Here is a 24,040-nt window from a genome sequence, read left to right as displayed (position 1 = left end):
TCTTTCAGCTCTTTGCTTCCTCAAGGCTAAAGCATAGAACATTAAAAAAAGTCACAAATTCCACTGAGTCCCTTCGCAAACAAGCAAATGTATGGGGGAATTAAACTGCACCATCAACTTAGCACCTAACTCAGAAATTCCACCTTCCTAGATTCTCATTTTCAACCAAAAGCTTTGTGAGCCTGCAGCAGGATTGCAAATCCCAGGTTTGAGGGAGGGCTGCTGTCTGCAGGGGTTTGCAGCACTGCAGGAACCCTGTCTGCAGCAGCAGCACTGGCTGCTCCTTCAGCTGGCAGCCAGAGAAAGCCCAGGATGGTCAGGAAAGTGCTGAAGGACAGCCTCCATTCTTCTGCCTCCTCTGAGTGCTGAGAGCAGCTGCCCTTTGTGCCTTGCTGCCTTCGAGCAGGAAGGAACATTTGCAAAGTCACCTTGAGCTCCCAAAATTTGGCCCCGCGCTTTCTGTCGTGCTGACAATTGATGGGTGCAGCAGAGCCAGGGCTGAGCACACAGCACAGCTTGGAGAGTCCATTTCAAGCAGGAAGAGATGTTGCCCTAAATCTGAGATGGACTGCTGGGTTTATTTTTAATCCCTGAAATCAGGTATGTGTTGATTAGCACAAGTGTCAGAACAGAGCTGTAGCCACAAGTCCTGTAAAAGAACAGAGAACTTCAGCCCTGATTTCTTGGGAGTCTACCCACAAAAAAATGCTCTCAACATCTAATTCCTGGTGATGGTATGGAACCCCCCAACCCTGCTTACATATGTCTAGAGCCATTTATTTGGTTATTCAGCCACATAGTGACAACAGAGTCACCTCAAATCATCATCCAAAAGTATAATTAGACCCATGAGATAATACAGTCCACAGTTTGCAATGCAGCAGCAGTTGGAAATTTTATTATGTTCATGTTAATTCTTAGTACTTCTAAAAAAAATTTTCATGTGTTACAGAATTTAGGAGGGGAGGAGAATTTAGGTAGGAGGGGAGATCAAAACATGTGGCAGGTTCTCATTACTAGAGGTAATTTTGGATAATATTCAAGTTTTTCTTTCCATCTCAGTTCTGACATCTGTTTTTCACATCTCCCTTATATCTGGACCTAAGAGAACCAAAATTCTCAAACAAGTATGTATGTTGTTCCTTCTCGACAATGCTTTCCTGCAGTACGAATAAACAGGATGAAAAAGTTTCACTTACTGTAAAATAAAGTAATATTTTATAACATATTTGACAAGTTGCTTCCAAGTAGAGCATTGCCTTGTCTTAGAAAAAAATATTTCTTTTTCCCTGACCTGTTTTGAGTGACTGTCTCGTTCTGTGTAGAGCACAGCCACTGACTGAGCTCACAAGAGAAATAAATGGACATATACACTGATTAAAAAAATATACCTCTAGATTTGCTCCCAAAAGTTAAAAAGTGATGAAGAAAGTAAGATTTTCTTTTGAATTTACGAATTAAGAAGATAGTAATTTGCAAACTGAACTTCAGTTGCAGCAATTCGTATCTCCTGCAGCATTTGGATTTATTTAGGGAACCTTTTCAGGCACTGAGTTTGCTCCAGCTCCTGCCCAGCTGGTGGGAACCCCTCCATGGTCTTTCCTTGGAACAGGCTCAGAATTTTCCTGAGTGCTGAAGCAAACCCAGTGTCTCCCTCAGGCTGAGGATGATTTCCCTGGTGAGTTCCCAGAGATTTCTGCCCTGAGGCTACACGCTGTGGCAAGGACAGGAGATACCTGCAACAAAATGCTGATCACACTGTTAGGTGGGAGATTTTCTCTGCAAGACCCACAGCGCCAAGCCAGAGTCCTGAGGAATAAATGGTACTTTTGAACACTTACTTACATTCTGAAGAGGTATCAGTAGGTGAAGCCTTGCTGTAAAGAAATGGTATTGAATGTTAGAGCCTTGTAAAACACAAATCACATCTTGTTAATAACAGAACACAAGATGTGAATAGATCTGAGTCCCTTCTTTTAAGGTGAAGGACAGCCTTTGAGATTCTGCTTAGGTCTCCTTAAAACTGAAGCAGGAAAATGCAGGACATACAGTCCTTAAATTAACAACTGGAGAAATTTGCAGGGAACATTTTATATGTAAAGAAAAGGATTTACCTGCTCTTCTTAATTTACTTGGTGATTTTGATCTAAAAAAAAAAAAAATAGAGAAGAATGGTTAACAAAGCTGGCAATGAACTCAAGTGTAGGGCTGGGTACTGTCCCCCTGGATCTCATGGTCAGAGATAAACCAGGAGGGGATGGGGCTGGGCAAACACAGAGGATGTTCCTTGACAGTGGCACTGAGCACCCAGAACTTGGGAAGTTGATGGGAGCAGGAAACCACATCAGAGAGAGGACAAATTGGCCTTGCACTGCTTAGGAGCAGATCCCCTCATTATCCACAGAAACCTGCCCCCTCCCCACGGCTCTCAGGACCCCACCCCAGCCCCTCACACCCTGGTGGAAGGAGCTGCCAAGGACTGGGGTCCCTGTTACCCACGGTGTCAGCAGGGCTGGGTCGGGGCCGCTCACCGTGCACGTCGTCCAGCAGAAAGTCCAGCTGCAACAAAAACTTCTTTTTCTGGGTCTTATACTGGGTCATTAGTCTGTCATTCAGCTGCACTGCCTCCACCTTCACATCCTCCACCTTCACATCCTCAGTGACCAGATCCAGACTCGCAATCCTAGGGCACACAGAGTCACTGCACCAAGAAAAACCATCCAGCATCCAAAGGTAACAGAATTCTTCACTAGGACAGAGTCTGCAAAGAGGAGAGGGCTTTGGCAACATGAATTATTGGGTTAACAGCCCTTTGTGAAGGTTGAATTCCAATTGTTACATACTGTTACTTGGGAATGCCTTATTCTAACCAACCTGCACTGGAACTTTCAAATGCTGATAATGAGAGAGGAGGAGGTGTTTTGATAATCCCCGTGTGTGAACAGGGCCTTGACTTGCTGCAGGCAGGCTCTTACTGTTGTAGCAGTGCCAGAACAAGAATGCCACATGTATTAAATGGTGTCCAGGTTTCTGGAAAAGTACCTTGATCCCACAGGCTAGGATGTGACTTGCAGCACAGCTGTGAGTAACAGACTGAGCTGCAGCCCTGAGGTACACAGTGATTCCAAGCTCTGCTTACAAGCCGAGTGTTTGAACTCAGCTTTAATCTGTGCAAGTTACCGAGGTGACATCTCAAATTCCAGGTAGATGTGTGAGACAGCCTTTCATCCAGCTGGGGCCTGCCGTGCTGCCGCAAAGCCTCTCGTGGATGTGGAACTGTTGGTGCAGCGTTGCACCACTGAATTACAGCTGACACCCAGGAAGTGCATAGGAAGTGGGAGATAAAGATAATAATAAATCCTTCTAGCTACCAAGCTTGTCCACAACTCAAAAACTTGCTGGGAAATGAGCTCCAAGGTGACAGCCAGGTCGGCCATACATGTGGGGCGAGTCCAGAGGGCAGCGCCTCCTCAACGCGCAGCCGGCAGAAGCTGTGGCCGCAGCTCAGCGCCATCGGCCCCCGGTACAGCTCCAGGCAGATGGGGCAGGTGAGCTCGGCCTCCAGGATGCCAGCCCCTCCACACGCCTGCCGAGCTTTGCCCATGGCTGCAGCAGCAGCACAGAACCGAGACTGAACCCAGAGGCAGGCAGACAGCCCACGGCCCTGCCAGCCCGCCCCCTCCAGCCCCTTCCTCCGCCCCAGCCCAGGCCGAGAAATGTTCCCTCTGCCGGCTCCGCCTTTCCCTACGCTGTGGCAGCCGCTTCGGGAAGTTTTCCCTCAGTCTCCAGCAGGGAACGCTGCCCAGCCTCTCCTCGCCTCCCAGGGCAGCTTTGCTTCTGCACTGGCTGTGCAGGATGGAAGGAGGCGGCAGAGGCAAAAGCTGCCGCCTTAGATCAAAGATCAGCATCGCTGCTGCCCAGTGGTGTAGCAGTTAATGCTGTGCTGTCAACTTTTAGATAAAATAAATTGCCATCGCGTTTAACAAACTAATAACATGACTTTATTAACATGAACCTAACACGGTATTTAAAACAGCTGAGCAAAAATGCCCAACTTAATGGTATTTCCATTATGATTAACAGAACAATAAGACAGGAGCTCTTGCAGGAAGAGGCGGGGTGCTGTGATACACCCACATCACTTTCGGATCTGCCAGCCTGGCATAGCCTCCATGCAAGGCTCACAATTTCTAAGCCTGAAAAAACAAAACAACACCTTGTAACCACATTACTAACAGGAGCTTCATCACACTGATGGCAGCATGGATGGGATACTTGAAAGGAAAGGTTCCAGTCTCTCTAAGCCTGAAGTTCTTAGCAGGATGTCCAGCCTTGACAGACACATCATGAAAAGACAGTGTTTCTTCTACCATGGATGTCTTCGACCTAAGGAACACACAGAGGCAGCATTCAAACCAGGCACAAACAATTCCAAGCTTCCAGCAGCTCTCATTGCTGGTCTCCTCCTCCCAGCAGCTCTGGGATGGCACTGTGTGTATTGGAGTCCTGTCCTGGTTTGGGCTGGGATTCATTCTAATCCTGAGAACTCCATTCCAGAGAATTCATTCTCTTCTCAGCAGCTGGTACAGTTTTGGGCTCAGTAGGGAATAATGTTGGTAACAGAAAGATGGTTTGGCTGTGGCTGAGCAGTGCTAGACCTGAGCCGAGGAGCTTTTGGTGAATCATGCTCTGCCAGCGAGGAGGTGCACAAAAAGCTGGGAAGGAGCATAGCTGGGGCTGGTGACCCAAAGTGGCCAAAGGCATATTCCACAGCACAGAACACCATGCCCAGTGTATGAACTGGGGGCAGATGTCCACAAGGAGCCAATTGCTGCTCGGGAACAGTGGCTGGACATCAGGGAGCAGGTGATGGGGGAGCAATCGTGCTGTGCACTAATAGTTTTGGTTGGGTTTTCTCTCTCTCTTCCTCCTTTCTATGATTGTTATCATTATGATTGCCACTGAATTTGTGTTTCGTTAGGCTAGTTGTAAGGAAAATGAGAGGTAGATCCATAAATGGATCCATAGTATGTTGTACCACCACTAAATGACAAGGGACCTAAAGAGAAAAAATGCATTGATTACCAGATAATTGTGGACATTTGGAGTCTGCCTCTGTCCTGACCCGAGGCCCGCTGCCAGCAAGAGCTGAAGCAACATCCAGAGAACAATACCTAGGGAACCCTAATTTCACCAATTCAGTCAGACAGGTGTCCCCTGTGCACAGCTCTGGGACTGTGGGCTAAGCTTGCAAAGCATTGCAAAGGAGTAGAAATATTTACACAGGAAGAGGAGGTTATTTATGTCTGACACTGCTGCTGCTGCTGGGATGAGTTCTCAAAATCCCATTGAATCAGAGAGATGCCAAAGAGGTATTGCTATTATCTTCTCTTAATCCTACAAAACTCCTGGGACTTGCAACCTCTTCATCCATAGCCTGGTTTAGCAAGGTGCATTCAAGGCATGCCTCAAAGCCCTGAATGCCAGGACCAACTCCCTTTGCTGCACACACATGTGCAAATAAGCACACGTGTAAGGAATTAGCACTTCTAGAGGTACTCAGTGTACTTGGTGCCTCATTATAGTCCTTTCTTAAAGATGTTTTATTGACTTCCCCATTTGCTTTTGACACGGTGAAATGAGCACTTACCAGTAGATGTTGTTGCAAATCCCCAAGATGATATGGGGATAGGTTGCTGCCTAAAGGAGACCTCCATGTTTGAGATGAATTGCTGGAAAAGTCTCAGAATCTCATCTTTTGTTGATTTATCCAAAGTAATGGGTGGCTTTAGCACAGCTTCCCTTTGAGGAAGTGGCTGGCATTTCCTAAAACACACAGAAGGAATCACAGAATCACAGAGGTGGGAAAAGACCTCCAAGGCCATTGAGTCCCAGCTGTGCCCCATGCCCACCCTGTCCCCAGCCCAGAGCACCGAGTGCCACCTCCAGCCCTTCCTTGGACACTCCAGGGACAGGGATCCAACCCTCCCTGGGCAGTTCCAGTGCCTGAGCCCCCTTTCCATGGGGAAATTCCTGCTGGTGCCCACCCTGAGCCTGCCCTGAGCCCCCTTTCCATGGGGAAATTCCTGCTGGTGCCCACCCTGAGCCTGCCCTGAGCCCCCTTTCCATGGGGAAATTCCTGCTGTGCCCACCCTGAGCCTGCCTGGCCAGCCTGAGGCCGTTCCCTCTCTCCTGTCCCTGTCCCTGGAGCACAGCCCTGTCCCCCCCAGGCTGTCCCCTCCTGTTATCGAGAGCTCCATCGGCAATAAAGACATTAAACCTCAGAAGAGCTTACCTGCCTCTGATCGCTGAAAAAGCCTGTAAAGACATTTTGAAAGCAGAATCAGCACAGTGCAGGTACAGGCCAGCCCTGGAGCTGTGTGTCTCTGGGAAGGGGGATGCTGATAGGTACCTTGGTGAAAAGAAGCGTGTCCTTCTGATTCCTCAGAGCCTCCAGCTCCTGAACATCCTGGCTGGCCAAATCCTTAATCCTCTTGTGATTATCCACCTCTGTCTGAATCTTAGAAAGTTCTTCCTCCTCATAATCATTGAGAACTTTCAGGACCTCCCCTTTTTTCTTCCCTAGCTCCTTATACATCTCCTTGAACAGGCCCTCCAGCCGTTCCCTTCGCTGGCTCTCATCGATCTATTAAGAAAAGAATTTCAAATTTGTAAGGGAGATTTTCTACATTAGCTCTTACTCAGAAAAAAAAATCGGTCTTTTTTCTGGGATTAAAAAAAGTAACTTAACGTTGAAAGTTGGAAAAATAAAAAAGCCACACACCAGCCACTCATTAGGAGGCACAGACTTTCAAGTTTAACTAAGAATGGATCTCCCAGACTGATAAGAAAGTTCTGCATCGTCCTTTCTCAAAGAAGAAATCTCAAAAATACATGAGAAACTACCCAGGAACTAAAAAAGCTTCAGAATCCATGATCTGGGGAAGGGCAAAAGAAAACTTTATCTCATTATTTACCAGCAAGCAACCACCCAAGGTGATATGGGACCTTGAAACAAACCTTTAGTCTGTCCATTTGTTTCAGCAGTTTTGTTATGGCTTTATCCACAGCAGCTTCATGGTTTTTCAATGTTTTCAGAATTCCAGTTAAAGATACCTACAAATATCACGGGAAGGAGATATCAGGAGAGGACTGGCATAATGCACAAGATCAGCAGTTTTATCGACAGGGGTTAAGCTGGACTTGCAGAAGGTCTGCTCACTGCATGCTCTCAGGACAAATCAGTAGATAAAGGTTCACCGGAAGGTTTTATCCCTGAACAAATGCCACAATTACAAGCACAAAAAGGACATTTGGAAGCTGAAAACTGTTCATGTGCACTAGCCACATACAAAGCTATTTCCCCTGTTGGCACCTTTCTTTCTGTTACTCTGTCATTAATTATATTTGCATAAGTGCAGCTCAGGCTCATCTTTGCCTTGGAGGTGCACCAAGGACTAAAACCTTGCGGGAGCACTCAGTCCCACCAGTCTGGCCAAACTCTTCCCTCAGGAGGGGAAAAAAAGCATTTATAATATCTTGTTTTATATCTCAAGGGCCAAAGCCAGAGAGAATCTGGGACAAAACTCAGAATAAAAGCCCAGGATTGCAATTTAGCCCCGTGCTGGGTCTGCAGTTCTCAAACTCAGGAGCTGCCCCTGTGCCATGGGAGCTCTCTGGGGTTTTCCTGGTGCAGGGGCAGCTCCTGAGTTTGAGAATGCAGACCCAGCAGTTGGGTCAGGGCCAGGGCCACCGCCCCAGCAGCCTCTTACCTGGGCTTCGCTGAAAGCCTCCTCCAAGCTGATGATCTTGTGGTTCTTGTGGGAGATGACGGAGCACAGGACGCAGATGCACTCCGAGTCACTCTCACAGAAGCACTCCAGCAGCTTGCCGTGCTGGGGGCATCTCCTCTCGGCCAAAAGCTGCCCGTCGCAGGGCTCCACCAGCACGTGGCTCTTCTGCCCGTTCCGGCTGTTGTGCCTGCTCAGGTGCGCCTGGCACAGCGAGGCCTCGCAGCTCAGGCACGTCTTCACTGCGGGCTGCGGCTCCTGGAGGCAGGAATCGCACAGCACCACCTCGCCTGCCTGGCCCGAGCTTTCCCCCTTCTCCTTGCCTTGCCCTTCCTGCTTTTCCTCCTCTTGGTGCGCGGGACCGTCCACGAACCTCTGCACGATGTTGCGGAGGTGGAAGTTGGCCCGCAGCTCCCCGACGGGCGAGTGGCAGAGCGGGCACCGGGCAGGGCTCTGCTGGCCCCGGAGCGCCTGCTTGATGCAGTCCTTGCAGAAGCTGTGGCTGCAGCCCACGCTCATGGGCTCCTTGTAGATGTCCAGGCAGATGGGACAGGTCAGCTCTTCCTTCAGCCCGGCCATGGCCTTTGCCTGGGCCATGGCGCCAGCTCCGGGCAGGGCGGACAGGGAGGGCTCAGCTGGGAAACGAAACTTAACCCGGGCAGTGAGGAGGAGCGAACTTCACCCCGCGGGCTGAAGGCTGCTGCCTCCTCCCCTTCGCAAGGGAGCGTCGTCCCTGCCCTCTCTGAGGCTTCCTGCCTCTGGGGACACGTGGGCAGGGGCTGAGGCTGTCCCGGGGTTGACAAAAAAAAAAGCAACAAGTCGTGTTTAATTAACTCTTGGAAATTCCTTTCGGTTTACCGGACAGGGCTTTGTGCTGTGGGCAAGCGGTTATCTCAGCCGTAAAGACTGCGAGCCTGAGATACGCTGGTAGGAACTAATAACCTGGTCTGACCACAGCAATGGGATGCATTCAAAGAGAAGAAACATTTTTGGAGGTCTGTGAACAAAAAAGAATAGTTGGAGAAATGGGATGTTCCCCAAACGACTAGCCAAGAACCTCAAAAGAACCCTACTCCAATGAAAATAAACTCTGAGAAGTGATTTAAACATGCAGAAAATACAAGGGAGTGTTTAGCATATAGGTATAAGTTTGGGGAAATAGATATGTAAAAGCTCCATAGATTAAAGCTGGTCGGTCAGCAAGGTGTGCTGTGTGTTATGCCCCGCATGCCTGGGGGTGAAATAAAGAAATGCCACTTTCTAATATTGAAATTACAGTGTTAGAGAGTTTAATTCCCCAGTGACAGCAAGTCAAGCTCCTCAGAGCAGCTCGAGGCTGAGAGCTTGGACACCTCAAGGGCAGCATGGCAGAAGGTCCAGCCCTGCTGTGATGGGTCAGGAAATGAGGCAGGAAGGAAAGCTGGGAAGAATCCTTATGGGCAGGGAGGCTGGGACAGCTGGACCAGCAGCCAGAGAGCAAAGGAACCAGAGCTGTTCCCTTCTGCAAAGACTCCTGGATGGAGCTGGACAAGAGGCTGGGACTGATAAACCCTGAGTGAGCAATTGTGTGGCTTACCTGAAGTGCAGCCTGCAGGGCCCCAGGGCAGAGCTTGTGTGGCCCAAAGCTGAGGTCCCTGTCAGGCAGCTCCTGTGCCAGCAGAGCCCAGGGCAGGATTTGGTGTCAGGTGCCACTGCTGAGGGCACAGGTGGGAGCTGGGACTCCAGAAAGCAGCCCAGGACAGCTCAGCAGGCAGTGAAATGGAGTCCACACAGTGGGCACTGCACACTGGTCAGGAGCAGCAGCCTGGGGTGGGCTGCCCCCACTGCCAGGTGCCAGCCAGCCCAGGGCACCAGCAAAGCTGTCCCTGTTCACAAAAGCTCCTGAGTGACTGATATTCCCCTCCCACAAGGCACACTGTGCAGGGAGATAAATAACACTGCCCCCTCCACTCCAGCAGCCTCTGAGCCACTCCAAAACAGCTCCAGTGTGTGTGAAAAAGAGTTGTTTTATCACAAAGTTCTGCCAAAATAAAAACAGGCCAGCTGGGATTTATCCCAAATGGTTGGAAGTACTTGCTGGGACCAAGGGAACTGATGAACTGGTGTCAACATTTACCATCCCTTCATGCAGATTCTAGGTCTGCTTGCAGGAATTATCCTCAAGAAACAATTGTATTCAATAAAGAGATCAGTGCTTTGTTTTCCAGGAGGCTGTCTGGGAATGCAGTGTTGGAGGCACAGGTCGGGGTGTGAGGACAAACATCAGCTGTGGGTCTGTCCCTTCCTGCAGGCCCTTCCCTTGTGTGCCCCTGTCCCTCCTGGGAACTCACTCCTGTGTCTCTGCTCCACATGTGCCTACCCTGGGCACCCCATCACTGGCTGTCCCTGCTGCATTCCCACATTTCCCCCCTCCAAATTCATATTTTCATCTGTCTGGGCACTCTTGGCATCACGGTGCCTGATGTAGCTCGGAAAAACATTCCTCTCTGGTGGCCTTGAAGGCTGCTGGTTGTGGAGAGCAGCAGGGAATGGGCTTCCCGTGGATCTGCAGCAGTGGCAGGGATGAGGGGCTGGCTTTGGGGTGGGAGGCAGGTTCCAGCTCTGTGCCCAGCCCGGGGGACCCACGCTGGGCTCCCACAGATGTGCTGGAGAGAGGCAGGTGCCGAGCTGCTGCCTGCATCGGTGCCAGTCAGCAAAACCCAGCAGCTGGCACAGCTCACCACCTCACAGAGCTGCTCCTTTCGGGCTGCTGGGATCCCCCAGCCCGGCAGCTTCACCGACCCCTGGTCTGGATAAAACCAGTGCCACCCCTGCAGCCTGGTGAGGCCTCACAGGGCATGGCTGGCACGGGGCTCCCGTGTGCCTGGGGGAGCTGTGCCTGTGCTGGGCCTGCCCCTGCCTTCCAAACATCCCTCCCAGAGCCTGGACCGCCACAAGGACCAGGACACCACCAGGACACCAGGACACCCGGACACAGCCCTGCCTCCGGGAGAGCACTTGGGCTCCCAGGGCTGCTCCCCTGGCTCCAGGGCCTCTCCAGCTGCCAGCCTCAGCTGCACGGCTGCTGCGTCACCACCTGCAGTCTTTTCCACATTTTTTCCTGCTCTCTTACTCCACTCCAGAATTTTTGAGGAGCGTGCCCAGCTGCATTTTTCACCCACTCCATCTGAGGAGTTTCTTCAGGAAGGGTCCTGTGGCAATGGCACCATCCAAGTGCAGAGTGCAGAGCCCAGGTTTTTCCTGCATGACTTAAACTGGGAGAAGGCACACTTAAACTATCAACAGACAGCGATATTCCCAGGCAGGAGCTGCATCCCTGGCAGCTGGCAGGCTCTGCCACCCCCTTGGCCCTGGCACAGCCCCACTGCCAGCCAGGCAGAGCAAAACACCTCACCCCGAGCAGATTTGCACTAAAAACTAAAGTATAGCAGCACAAGCTGGTTCCTTTTTTTGTTCTTTCCACTTTATAGTATATATGTTATCGTTTATTTATAGGCAGATCACTTCACTATTTACAGTACATGAGCGTAGAGATTCTACAGTCTTTTTGATGTAAACAAGAAACTCCACGGCAGGGGAGTCTGGAAAAAGAAGCCAGTTCTGAAGTATTTACACAATTTAAAATAGAACTTTTATACCCACTGGATAGATATAGAGAATACATTGAGCGATTTGGTTAAATTATCTATGAAACTATAGAATCTGACAATGTAAAAATACAAGAAAACGTTCTCTCATTTTAGAAGGTAGACAGTTAAATCACACTAGAAATAAATCTCTTTTCTTTTTTAAAAATAATAACAATAATAATAAAGGAAAGGCATAAGAATCCATGCCATCTCTTAAGGTTAAAGTATATTACATAAATAAGGACACAACAGAACGGAACCGGGGGAAAAATTAAGTGAAATATAAAAAAAACCACTACCAATTAAAAAAAATACTAAAAACTTGATTCTTAATCATAGAGGGATCAATTCTGCTTTTACTTACTCTGCAAGTAGAAAATTGCAGAGTTAAGTAATACTTAGCATGAGCAACAGAGGCAGAATTGGCCCCTAATAATTATGAGCAGTGTCCTTTTACATTAAAATTAAAAAAAAAAGAAGAAAAACACAGAATTTAGCTTTTTAATATAAATAACAAAGCAGATGTGCCCCTTTTTAGGTGAAATTCTTACACCTTTCTGAAGAAATGCATCAATTGAACCGTTCTCTCTTTCTCACATGCACTCACACACTCCCTCCCCAGCTCCTGCTGCTGCCCCTGGCCCCGGGGAGGGCAAGGGAAGAGGAATGAAACCCCAAAATGAAACCCCAAGGCTGCATTTGGCTCTGTATTGCTTGAGATTGTCAGGGATGGACTAAGAATGGAACGGGTGTTGGGTTCAGCTCCAACACCGGTACCTCAGGACCCAGCAGACCTCCAGAAAGAAAAAAAAAAATCCCCAAAAAAAGGAGAAAACCGTGTTGATCTGCAATTGCAAAACCCATTTGCATGGTGCAGAGCTGAGATCGCACCCAGGACTGCAACAAGGTGACTGAGCTGCTGCTTCCTGAAAGATGTGCAGCCCTCAGCTGTGCTGAAGAAATGAGAGACACCTTTGTCTTTGGGGCAGCACCCGACCTAAAACCTGGGATTGTCCTCTGCATTCAGCCCACACACTCAGAAACGTTTGCTCCTCCCTGCGGAGCCTCAGGGACACGCTGGATTCCAGCCAGAAACCTGCTGCCCCCAAGAACAACGAGTTTTTCTGGGATAAACCTGTGCAAAACAAGCAAAGGGGCATTTTATCAGAAACTCTTCACACATTCAGCATTTGCCACAGCACCTGCAGGAAACAGCTGGGGCACGTTCTATACTTACACAGTTTTAAAAAAATAAATCTCCTCCTGACTTATTGCCTACCAGAATAAACCCTTTTGCTCCCAGTTTCTCCTGCCCATGCCCAGCCCCAGCCCTTGCAGGGGGCTGGGTGTGAGGGGTCCCACAGGCTGGGTGGGATGGAAAGGCAATCCTTGGGAAAGGGGGGATCCCCAGTCCCTGGCAGCTCCTGCAAAGCTCCGGGCACCTCTGGCTTCCCTGGCAGCAGTGCCTGGGCATTGCTTTGCTCCTGCCTCATTTCCCTGTCAGAATCCAAACCTTAGGCAGCTCAGGAGGGAGCTCTCGCCTGCTCCTGTGCCCGACCCACCTTCCTGCAGACTCCAGCACTGTGAGCTAAAGACACCTTTAGAGTTAAAAAAAAAAAACCAAAAAACCACAAAATTAAAGAAAAAAAATCAAGTGGAAATTTATATTTCACCCAGTCCTAAGAGGTGGGGGAAGCCCCAGGGCAGGCAGCACACAGCCCAAGGGGCTCTAAGCATAGTGCATAAGTCTGGAAAGGAAAGATTATTTTGGGGAGGAGGGAAAACAAACCATCCCAAGTGAATGGAAAAAAAAAGTAAAAAAAAAAAAAAAAAAAAAATAAAGAAAACCCAACCCCACTTATAGGCTTCAGGCACCACAAAGACCACTTATTGCATCTCCTCCTACCCTAGGGCTGCAGTACTGATGAGCTCTGTGCAGGACCAGCCCTCCCCTTCCCCAGCACCAGCCTTGGGACCCAGCAGCTGGGCTGGGGCCGACCCAGGGCACCCGGCCACAGGAAAACACTGGGAAATTCTGGGTCTGGGTCCACCAAAACCAGTGCTTGGGAAGTGACTGAGTGATCCCCTGGCGTGGGCTGGAGACCCCCAGCTCTGCACTAACCCTTCCCCTCCACCACCCTTGATGCATCCCCAGTGGGGCCCAGCCACGGGTGCCCCCAGCTGAGTGGGAGATGGAAGAATTCCACTTATTTGCTTTTTTTTTTTTCTTTCTTTTTTTCTTTTTTTTTTTTTTTTTGGTTTTTTTTCTTTTGGATTGATCATTTTCTGAAAAACATCAGCACAGCACAGGACAGTACTACCCACCCTAAATGTGTCGCTATATACATTCTACATAAGCTCTATAGCAATCACATGTAAACATCATCATCGTGAGGAAATACTAGGACAGAAAAAGGCAAAGCTACAATGAGGCAATTGCCAATAGCAGATGCTCAGTCTCGGCCAGAGCTGCTCGTGGTCGCTAAGGTGGGATGAGAACCGGGGCATTTTGGGGTGGGAGAGACGCCAGATTTCACTGCTGAGGCTGGAAGGGCACAAGGACTGTTCCCTGGCAGCGATGGTCACCGGCGGCGGGGCGGGGGCCCCGCGGTGGCCTCTGGGCCCCGGCGCTGCCGGGCTGGTGTTGTCAGAACCACGGCTCTCCCGAGGGAGCAGCCAGGGAACTGTGCTGGTGTCGGCGCTGCCGGCATTCCTGCTCCTGCCAGAGCCCAGCTGCGCTCCAGGGCCCACCCTGGCAGGGCTCCGGCTCCTGGCCTCGCATCTTGTGCCAGTTCCCAGGCTTTGGTCGCTCTCCCTGCAGGACGGAACATACCCAGGGAAGCAGGGATAAAACCCCCAGGTCACGGGGAGGGGAGACCCCAGGAGACTCTAATCTATCTATTGGCAGAGTTAAGGCTATAATATTCTATCTACAGAGGATGGCTGAATCCCTAGTGGTCTCTGGGGCTCAAAAATAAAAGGAGAAGGTGGTGATGGCTTGAGGAGCGGCGAGGTTCCTGCTCCCTTGGGAAAACAGTGCCTCTGGCCGGCTGGTGGTGGGCTTTGCTCTGGCTGGTGGGGGCTGTGTCCCCTTCCCACCACACCCACACATGGAGGGCAAGTCCACAAGTTCATTTTACACTTCAATCCAGCGCCGAGGGCCCTTGGCCAAAGGCAGAGCTGTGCCCCGGGGCGCTGGAGGGATCCGGGGTGCGGGTGGGTGCTGGGACGTGTATGGCTTATCAGCTACGGGGCAGGGTGCTGGGTGGGTGCTCAGTGAGGGTGCTGTGCCTGCCCTGCCTCTCTGGACTTGGGGCTGGGCTTACTTTGGGCTGGGCTTACTTTGGGCTGGCTGCCCAGTGGGAAGCACAGACAGGTCTTCTCACCCCGCTTGCTTTGCAGGGTGTGGAAGCGAGTGTGGATCAAGCCACAGGGCCTGGCCAGTCTCCCAGCCATCCAAGGAGCTGGAGAGGAGCCAGCTCCTCCACATGGACCGGAGACATCCAGCCCCCAGGCTGTGCCAGCAGGACCCATGTGCCCAGCTGGCTGCAGCCCCCCAGCCCCTCTCTCCTGGCTCCAAAGGCAGCGGAGGCCGGAGCAGCACTGGCTGCAGGCAGTGCATCCCTCTCCCAGCCTCTGCAGCCTGCAAAGCTGCATCCACCACCCACCAGCACCCAGCTCAGCATGGGGGTGATGCTGGGGGCTTGGGCCACACCAGCACGAAGAATGGCTTTGACAGCAAAGTGGGTGACCCTGGGGCAAGCACCGAGCACCCCGGTTTGCCAGCAGGGGAGGCAGGGGAATGTCAGCTCTGTGACTGCTCTGACCCCCCATTTGCTGAGTGGCAAGTGCCTCATTACAGTGCATAGTTAAAAATCAAGGAAGCGGTACAATAAATCTGAATTACAGTACATCTGAGCCATAAATACATTTTTTTAAGTATATACTTTTTTTTTTCTTCTCTTCTTCTATTAAAAATTAGTTTATAATCCTGATTCTATTCACAATGAACAATTTCATCATCACACACTACGGACAAAAAAATGTTATGGTGAACACAGCTGCAACTCCACGGCGGGAGCATGGGTAGGGCTGGGAGGGGGAAGAGGGGCCGGGGGGCTCCTAGGCTCACCCTAAAACAACCAGTCAGAAGCAGAGGGGGGACTAACGTGTGGCAGTGAGACATCAACACCATGGGGACTCACAGACAGAAGCAGCTTTGTTCAATGTAAACATCGATCAGGGGACAGCAGTCTCTCTCTCGCGGGCGTGCTCTCGCTCTCTCTCGCTCTCTCGCTTGCCATAGACTGAATAATTTCTTTGAAAACGTAAACATATTGGAAGTGCCTTGACTGAGGTATTGAGGTATTCCTCCAAGGTTAAGGCTGTTACCGATGCAGGCTGAGCTGGGCCTCCTGCAGCAAGCTGTCGAAATCCATGGTCTCGTACTTGCTTTTCACCGGAGCTGGGGAGGACTCGTCCGTGCCGCAATCTGGGGATGGCAGGGACAGAAGGCAGCCGGGTCAGGGATGGGGATCAGCGTCCTGTCTGCCTCATGGGGAGGGAAACTGAGGCACTGCTCACTGCCCTGCTACTGCACAGCCAGGCTGGACACAGTGGTGATGGTGGCACTGAAAAGAGCTGGGGCAGAGGGGCTGCAGCCAGGCCCAGCTGGGCAGGGCACACACCACTGGCATTCACTGCCACGGGTGAAAAAATCTCCTGGGTGCAGCTGAATTTGGAGGGGCTGACACAGGGCCATCCCATGGGAGCTGTGCTGGTGGCAGAGCCAGCCTGCTCCACTGCCAGCCCTGTGCCAGGAGCTGAACACAGAGTGTCCCTGGAAAACCCAGGGAATTCAGCACACAGCAGAACTAAGGCTGCCTAACACAGCAGCTTAACATTTTGGGGGTATGTTTTTGATTGGTGTGGTTGCATTTCACCTCTGCCTGGGGGCTTCCCTTGTCATCCTGTACCAGGATGAGCAGGATTTCAGGAATGAGCTGGGCTGTGCAGGAAGGGGGTGACTGGTGGCTCTGCAGAAATCAGGTGAGGAGCACTCAGGGGGCTTCTCTTAGGCAGAGGGGACAGCTCTGGCCCCCCTCCCCACAGCACTGCACAGTCACCATCTTCCTCACGGGGTGCTATCTGGTTCCTAATTTCTCTGTTCCCAAAATGGGAGGCTCTGGGATTTATTTAGATGAACCATGGACATTTGTGCCCACAATCAAAGTCAAGGGATGGCTGCTCTAAGCAGAGCAGATACTGCAAAGTGATAAAAAAATCAGGGAGTACTTGAATCAGATGGGGCATCTGGAGGTAAGTCAAGACTTGGGGCTTTATTTTCTGGACCTCAATCTTTCACTCATCAAGTAATATCCAGAACCCTTCAGCCTCTGCAGAGGGTACAGAAATAAACATGCAGTGTTGGTGAAACACCTGAAGCAAGGAGGGCTGGGCAAAGCCTAGGACACATTTCTCTTGTAGGACTAGCACAGGGTTTGGCTCCTGGCCCTCAGCTCAGGCTGCAGCCCTGGTGACACAGTCACTGAGACCTTGCAGAAGCACTGAAAGGATTAATGCGAGCACAGCACATTTCAGTGCTGTCACTTTGGCTCCAGAGTGCATGTGCAGCCTGGTGAATCTGTCCTGCAGAGCAGCAAACCACCCACATCACCTCCTGGGCTAATGAAATGTTGCTGACTGCCTTCTCTAATGCCTGGGCAGGGAGTTTTCTGCTGGAAAGCCTCCAGCACTGTGCAGAAACTCAGCAGACACAGGATGGGCTGTGCTCAGCTGAGACCCAGCACCCCAGGCTGTGATGCTACATTTTGCAGCCAGCAAAAACCCTGAGGCCTCACACCAGTTTCTTTCCTTCTCCCCAGTTCCCCAATCCACCTGTCCCATGAGCCATAGGAAAGGCAGTGGGCTTCTCCTGCAGGCTCTGCAGGCCTTGGGGATCCCTGTGTGACCAGGGCTCAGTGGTGCACTGTGCTCTAACAGCTCTGTGCTGATAAAAGAGACAAAGCAGCTGCTGCTTCCTCACCCAGGTCAGCGTATCTGGTCCAGAAGAAGCGCCCCAGGCCACCAGAGCTGAGCTGGAAGGAGGGCTCGTTCCTCTTCCTCAGCGAGGGGCCGTTCTTCAGCGATAAGGCGGCGTGCTCGGAGTACCGGTACGTGATGAAGCCGTACTTCTCCCCCCTGAGCAACCAGAGAGACAATTCGAGATGTGATGAGCCCCACAGCCCTTGTGATGCAGCATTACACCCCTGGCCCATCATTCTTCCACTCCTCCACCCCATAGGTGCCCTTGGAGCTCTGGACACACTGAATGTTCTTGACAAAAGCACCGAGACCGAGGGCTCGGCTGACCCAGGGGATTGATGTGGCACTGCCTGGCAGTGCTGTGGGGTTTGAGGAGAGGAGCTGCCTGTAGCTGTTGGAGCCCTGGGCCACAGCTCACTGCCCACCCACCTGTTAGTCCTGGTCAGGACCTGACACTCCACGATTTCACCAAACACCTCGAAGCGTTTCTTCAGCTCGCTGGAGCTCATGCTGCTGGAGAGGTTTCTGATGTACACCACCCGGCCTTCCCCCTGCCAAAGCAACCAAAAGCTTTCAGGCTTGGACCCTGCACCTCTGTGCTGCTGATGGAGGAGCCCCTGCAGCCAGACTGGGAAACACTGCCATGGACACAGCCTGACATCTCACAGTGTCACCCCCAGGACAGCCATAACCAGGCTGGAGCAGCCACTGCCCCCTTTTCTCTTTTAAAATTCTCCTGCATTCTTGCAGCTTCTCCTGGCAAATGTGGGATATAGTCCCAAGAATTGCCAGGGGCAAAATGCAATTGCATTGCAGGAAGAAGTGCCAAAGCAGCATGTGTGTGAATGTGTGTGAGAGTGTGTGTGCACAGCAGTAGGGAGCACCAATTTACCCTCCCACGTGCCCATTCCTCTCCCAGCTCCCACCATGTGCCCACAGGTTGTAGGTGCACGAGGATGCAGTAGGGCCATATCTGTGCCATCAGGGATTCCCCAGTTCACCCCACAAACTGCCAGTGCCAAGTGCACGGAGGCACCAGCGTAGGAGGCTCTGGGCATCCCCGTGCCAAGGACTCCGTGTGTTGCCAATCGCTGGCGGCTTCTGCTGCATGTTGGGTTTTCCTCCCCCCACCACCCCCTGTCCTTGTTTAACACTGGCCTCGCACCAAGGGATGCTGAAGCCAGGGCTAATGGGCTCCACTGCTGCTTTTTGGAGCAGGAGATGAGCCGAGGGCTGGCCTTGCTGTGTCCCCGTGGGGTCCCCCCTCACTTACGATGGCCTTTTCCCGTCTCTTCTTCAGCTGGCCCCGCTGCCCGCTGCTGCCCTGACACTGCTCGCTGTTCTCACACCTGCAAGGAGGGACAGGAGCTCAGCCTGGGGCTGGGGGAGCTGCTGGGAAAGCTTCAAACATCAGTGAGAAGCTGAGACACCTATAGGAGTGGGTGAGCACTTGGGGGCACTGGGAGCCAAGGAGAGACTGGGGTCTGGACTCACTGGAAAGGACACTGCAAAGTTTCTTCTCATAGATGCCAGGGTGTCCCCAGCCAGCAGCTGCCCCTTCCCAGGCCTGGGTCCAGCCCATGTCCTGCCACCCATGGAACCCCCTGGCTGCTTCAGTCCTCCACTGCTTCCTCAGACCATGGCTGACACTTGCAGCAATGGCTGATGCAGTACCAATTATTTTCACAGTTTTTCTTTCATTAATTAGCATCTTTACTGCTTGCAGCACCAATTATTTTCACAGTTTTTCTTTCATTATTTAGCATCTTTACTTCTTGTGCCAGCAGAGCAGAGAGCACTGGGGGTGCCCTGCATCATGCTGAAAACTGAGGGGACACAACCAGTGCCAATGTCCCCGTGTGCCCGTACCTGAAGGTGCGTCTGCTGGCAGGTGACCGTGACCGGCAGCACGAGGAGCCCGAGCTGGACCTGCTCCGGGAGCAGTAATGCAAACTGCTCCTGGAAAGGGCACTTCTCCTCAGGCACAGCTTGGAGTCGCCGTGCTCCTCCTCTTCCTCCTCCTCCTCCTCCTCATCCTCCTCCACGGGGGAGCCGCTCTCACTGCAGCTGTCCTCGAAGACCGTGTCGTACTCGGGGGTCTTGCAGAAGACCATGTCCTCGTCGTCCAGGGCACTGTCCAGAAAGCCAAAGTGCTTTGTTAAGCTGGCTCTGATCTCCTGGTCTCTCAGCTGCTTGACGCCGTCCTTCCAGAGCATCTCGGTGCCCGTGTCCTTGCCGAGCTCCAGCCCCTGGTAGTGGGCGGCCGGGACCCTCCTCTTGTGCTCCGTCTCCACCTGGCTCGGGGGCTCCCACGACTTGAGCACCTTCCTCTGCAGGGCAGGCTCGGGTTTCAGCACCTGGCAGTAGTCGTGGTCCCCGAAGGAGCGGGAGAAGGGCCGCTTGAGCAAGCCCTGCTGCTCGGGGAGCGGGCGCGCCCGGCTCAGGTGGGCGAACAGCTCCGTCCTCTCCGGGTGCTTCCTGGGGGCTTTCCGCGAGGCTGCCACGTCCCCGGGGCTGGGGGCCATCCCCTCCTCCTTCCCTGCCTCCTGGGGGATGTCTGGCTTGTACAGGTCCTCCTCGGCGGGTTTGTATGGCGGAGTGGTGGGCGGTGTGAGACCTGGACCCCCCAAACAAAGGGCAGGAGTCAGCTCTGCCCCCTCCGGCCTGCCCTGCCCCACCCCTGTCCTGGGCTGCCCCCACAGCCTCATCCAGTGGCACCTGGGGGAACAAGAAGGATGCCTTGATCCCAGGAGGGACCAGAGGACTCTCCCTTCCCTCCTGGCTCATGCAGAGCCCCCCTGAACATCTCCTCCCACCCCAAACACGTTCCCCTGAGCTGCTCCTGGTGCTCGGATGTGGCAGTGCACAGCAGGCTCCTGTGTCTGCACTGTGAAGGGGATGAAGGTGCCCCCTTGGCTGGGCAGGCTGGAATGATGCCTCCAGGCTAAATTTAGGGTGAATGAACTCCCTCCTAGAGTACATTTTTATAAAACTAAAGATTTCAAAGCATGTCCTACCTGCTGTCCCACACAGCTCCACGGTCAGCATTGGCTCAAAGTTTCTCTTCCCAAAGGTTGGGTCACTGGAGAAGAGCAAAAAACCAGGAAAGTGTTTAAGTGAACACAGCCCCAAAACCCAAAAGCAAGCTGAGAAAAGACTTCACACAAGCAAAGCCTCCCACTTTGGCTGGTGCCTAACAGAGTAACCCCACAAGGGCAGTGGGGTGAGCAGCTCCAGGGCACACACAAAATGCCCTGCCCTGGGCATGGGACTCTCCCAGCTCCTCGCACCCTGTGGCTCCCCACAGCGCCGTGCCCAGCAGGGCAGCTCCCTGTGCTCTGCAAACACAGCTCCCTGTGCTGCCTGCAGGGGCCCTGCCCAGCCACACAACCCCAGGCAGTTTCCAGCCCCAGAATGGTTCATCCAGCCCCACCTGCACTTACGTTTGTGCCAAGGACAGCGTGAGACACCTGGGTGTTTCTGAAAGGCAGGAGAGAAGCAGGTTACCAGTGGGGCTGTACCCCTGCAGTGCCCACTGAGGGCTCTGCCCACCCCAGAGGGACAGCTCACACTGCCAGGGCTGAGCCACTCCTGCACTTGCAACTTGCTGGGGCTTTGGGGCACCACTGCAGCTGAACCCCAGAGCCCAGACCCAGGGAGAACCCACAGGGAAAAACCTGGAGGGATGGGGCAACCTGGTCCCTGCTGGGTTATGGCCACACCAACTCTTCCACCTCATTACAAGGATGGGCAAACTGAGGCAGAAGATGCTCATGGATTGAAAAAGCACCCCAAAAGAGAACTGCCCATGCATGGGACCCCACAGCCAGGCAGCACAGGGGGCTGCTCACAGCTCTCCTGCCAGCTGAGTGCCCAGCACCCGGGCAGCATCACTCGCCCACGGCAGGGATGGCACGGGCAGCACGGGCACGCCGGGGACAGCGAGCACAGTGACAGTGCCCAGGGCCCTCACCTGTCTGCTCCAGGAGGGCACAGCGCCGGCTCTCCGTGGCCACCTCTCCATCCCCCAGGGAGCCCAGGCAGAGGGGCTGGGGCTCTGCTGATGGGGCTGTGCCCCCCACCTCCACTTCGGCCGCCGGCTCCTCGGCAGAGAAGCCCTCCAGCACCGGGCAGGGCACGGCCTCCCTGCAGCCCAGGGGCACGGAGGGCTCGGCGTGGGGCTCCTCAAGGAAGGAGAGCCAGTGCCCGAGCTCGGGGTTGAGTCTCTTGGAGCGGCGCACGGTGTAAACAGCGCTGTCCTGCTTGAGGGGCGCCTTCCCCTCCTGCCTCCCGGCATCGTCCTCAAGGGCCCCCGGCTCCCGCGGCGCCTCCACCTCGGGGCCCTGCCGGGGCTCGCCCCTCTCTGCTCTGGCTCTGGACGTGCAAGTCCCGCTGGCATCGTCCCCATCGGGCGGCACGGGGGAGCAGGAGCCGGGCGGCCGTGCCAGGGCAGCGTACACGGGCTTGCCCAGGCGGTATGGCTTGCTCACATCGCACAGCAGGTCCCGCGCCAGCAGCTCCTTCAGGATGGAGAAGGACGCTGCGGGTTTCTTGCAGCTGCCAGCTGCCTGCCAGGCGCAGCCCGGCCGGCTCTGCCCGGGGGCACAGTCCGGTTTGGCTCTCTTGTAGGGGCTATTGCAGGGCTGGGGCCGGCCCTCGGCGGGGTCGCGGGCGGGCAGCTTGCGAGGGGGCAGGCAGTAGGTGTGCATGTAGCGGATCAGCTCCAGCACCGAGTGCAGCTCCCCCTCGCAGGAGAACTGGCTGCCCGGGCTGTCCTCCGCCGAGGACAGCGCGGCCGCTGAGTCGCCGGAGCTCAGCGAGTCCTCGCTGGAGTCGCTGTCGTCCTCGTGGTGGGCGCAGTCACCTGGGGACGGGTGGTGGCCGCTGCCGGGGCACTCCTCAGGTGCCTGGGGGGCTTTGGTCTGGGAGCAGGAGGTGCTGGAGGTGAGGTGCCGGTGCAGCTCCGTGCAGCTGCGGCTCTGAGCCTGCGGGACGCTTGCCCTCCTGTCCCGGGGACCCTCCACCTTCCGAGAGGAGAGAGGAGAGTCAGCTCTGAGCCCCCCAGCCACGACCCTGGGGGGAGGGTGACAGAGCCCCCCCACACCCTCACACCCCCCAGCTGTGTCTCACCAGCACCCCGACCTCCCTGGGGTCAGCCCCATGCCCCGAGTGCTGCCCCTCCTGCAGGCAGGGATGCTCCTTCTCCCCAGGAGGGATCTGCTGCTCTTCCCACACAATCTAATTGGCCAGGCCTAATGCACTGCACAATTACCATTAGCAAAGCAGGAAAATCTCTGGTGGCACCTTCTGCCGGGTTTCAGATCAGCTCAAGTGTTGGGGTGGGCTCTGCAGTACAACAGGCAGAGACTCCTGGCCAAAGGCCTTGGCTTGGGCTGAGAGTCAGCAGGGAGGGGGGCAAGGGGGTGAACAGAAATGGAGCACATGGGGTTTTCACAAAGGGGTGCTCAGGGAAGTTGGGAGAGACCAAACCCCCCTGGGTGCAAGTGAGATCAAGGTGCTTCTTAGCACAGCACAGAGTCTAAAGTTTTGCAGAGCCCAGACTGCATCAGACAGGGAAGGGAGCACTGTGGGTGACAGTCCCTGCCTGTTCCCAATGCCCTGCCCAGCCCAGAGGCTGTTCACAGTCCCCAACACCGTCCTTTGGGCCAGCTCCCAGGAGGTGGGTGCTGCAGGCACCTCCCTGGAGGTGTGTGTGCTGCAGGGGCTCAGGGAGTACCTTAGTGCAGGGCCGTGGGGGCCGGGACTTTGGGGTCCCTGGGCGCCGGGCGCTCCCGTCCCGCTGGGCCTCGCAGCTCGGAAGGGATGGAGACAGGAGCAGCTTCTTCAGCTGCAGAGAGAAGGGGCAAGAAAAGGAGTCGGCATCGCAGCGAGGGCAGGAGAAAACACCCCTTGGCTCATGTGTGAGCACGTCCATCCCCGAGCATCCCACCCAAAAATGGGGCAAAAAAGTATCAGACAGGGAGGGTTAGGGTTAGCAGTTCCCACCCCACACGGCTGTGGGGCAGGTGCCTGGCTGTGTGCAGCCCTGTGGGGGTCAGGGTGTCCCCACAGCATTCAGCCCAGGGATCCCCAGGCAGGCTGGGGCAGCGTGCAGGAGGGAATTTACTTCCCAGGGACAACCCCACTCGGGTCAGACACACAGGAGCTGCCGTGGCATCCCAGCTTCTCACTCCATCAGCTCTGCCCTGAGGTGACAGAGGCTTTGCACTGGTGTGAGTGATGGGTTTGGACAGATCGCCGAGTCCCCGTGTGAGGCTCATTTAGCCAAAACATCCAGAGAGGGCCTCGACTCACTAACGAGCTTTCAAGGCTCTTTGGAGATGCAAATCCCTGTGGGATCTGTCAGGATCTCCCCCAGCACCGTGTCACACCCATGGGTGCTGCAGCGGGGTTTTCCCCAGCTCGCCCGCAGTGCCACCCCTTCTGATGGCAGGGCCACCACTTTATCCTTCTACTCAACCCCAATTTTGGACAGGGGGAGGGAAAAAAACCCCAGACCCCACACCCAGCAACAACAATTGAGATTGTGCCCGTTGGCGCTAACAACCGGAGGCG

At 53.7% G+C, this 24,040-nt stretch overlaps 2 protein-coding genes across 4 annotated transcripts in view; both read right to left on the bottom strand.

Moving 5' to 3' along the window:
* Positions 1–3,978: 3,978 nt before the first annotated feature.
* Positions 3,979–9,919, bottom strand: LOC139597858 (tripartite motif-containing protein 29-like). 3 transcript variants are annotated; one of them, XM_071443625.1, is made up of 6 exons: positions 7,773–9,913; positions 7,021–7,116; positions 6,413–6,646; positions 6,296–6,318; positions 5,647–5,826; positions 3,979–4,379 (listed from the first exon to the last, which is right to left on the bottom strand). In XM_071443625.1, exons 1-6 carry the CDS (start codon positions 8,385–8,387, stop codon positions 4,367–4,369), a joined length of 1,161 nt encoding a protein of 386 aa, XP_071299726.1. In that variant the 5' UTR covers positions 8,388–9,913; the 3' UTR covers positions 3,979–4,366. The 3 variants fall into 3 exon arrangements, with proteins under 3 accessions (XP_071299726.1, XP_071299725.1, XP_071299724.1); XM_071443624.1 differs by having other exon boundaries at positions 3,979–4,386; positions 5,651–5,826; positions 7,773–9,441; XM_071443623.1 differs by lacking the exon at positions 3,979–4,379 and adding an exon at positions 4,393–5,059 and having other exon boundaries at positions 5,651–5,826; positions 7,773–9,919.
* A 1,312-nt stretch (positions 9,920–11,231) lies between these two features.
* The window catches only part of PPARGC1B (PPARG coactivator 1 beta), a 46,913-nt gene continuing 34,104 nt past the window's right edge, over positions 11,232–24,040 (bottom strand). Inside the window, exons 4-12 of the mRNA XM_071443622.1 lie at positions 23,202–23,312; positions 21,438–22,488; positions 20,908–20,944; positions 20,482–20,546; positions 19,334–20,081; positions 18,738–18,813; positions 17,894–18,015; positions 17,466–17,620; positions 11,232–15,911 (exon numbers count right to left, since the gene is read on the bottom strand). Coding sequence (XP_071299723.1) covers positions 15,808–15,911; positions 17,466–17,620; positions 17,894–18,015; positions 18,738–18,813; positions 19,334–20,081; positions 20,482–20,546; positions 20,908–20,944; positions 21,438–22,488; positions 23,202–23,312 — 2,469 coding nt within the window. The 3' untranslated portion in view covers positions 11,232–15,807. The remainder of the gene's footprint in view (positions 15,912–17,465; positions 17,621–17,893; positions 18,016–18,737; positions 18,814–19,333; positions 20,082–20,481; positions 20,547–20,907; positions 20,945–21,437; positions 22,489–23,201; positions 23,313–24,040) is intronic.

The sequence above is a fragment of the Agelaius tricolor genome, unplaced genomic scaffold (assembly GCF_023055355.1).
Source record: "Agelaius tricolor isolate 1412-34295 unplaced genomic scaffold, bAgeTri1.0.p SCAF_18, whole genome shotgun sequence".
Lineage (NCBI taxonomy): Eukaryota > Metazoa > Chordata > Aves > Passeriformes > Icteridae > Agelaius > Agelaius tricolor.
This window is presented reverse-complemented; position numbering and strand designations above follow the sequence as displayed.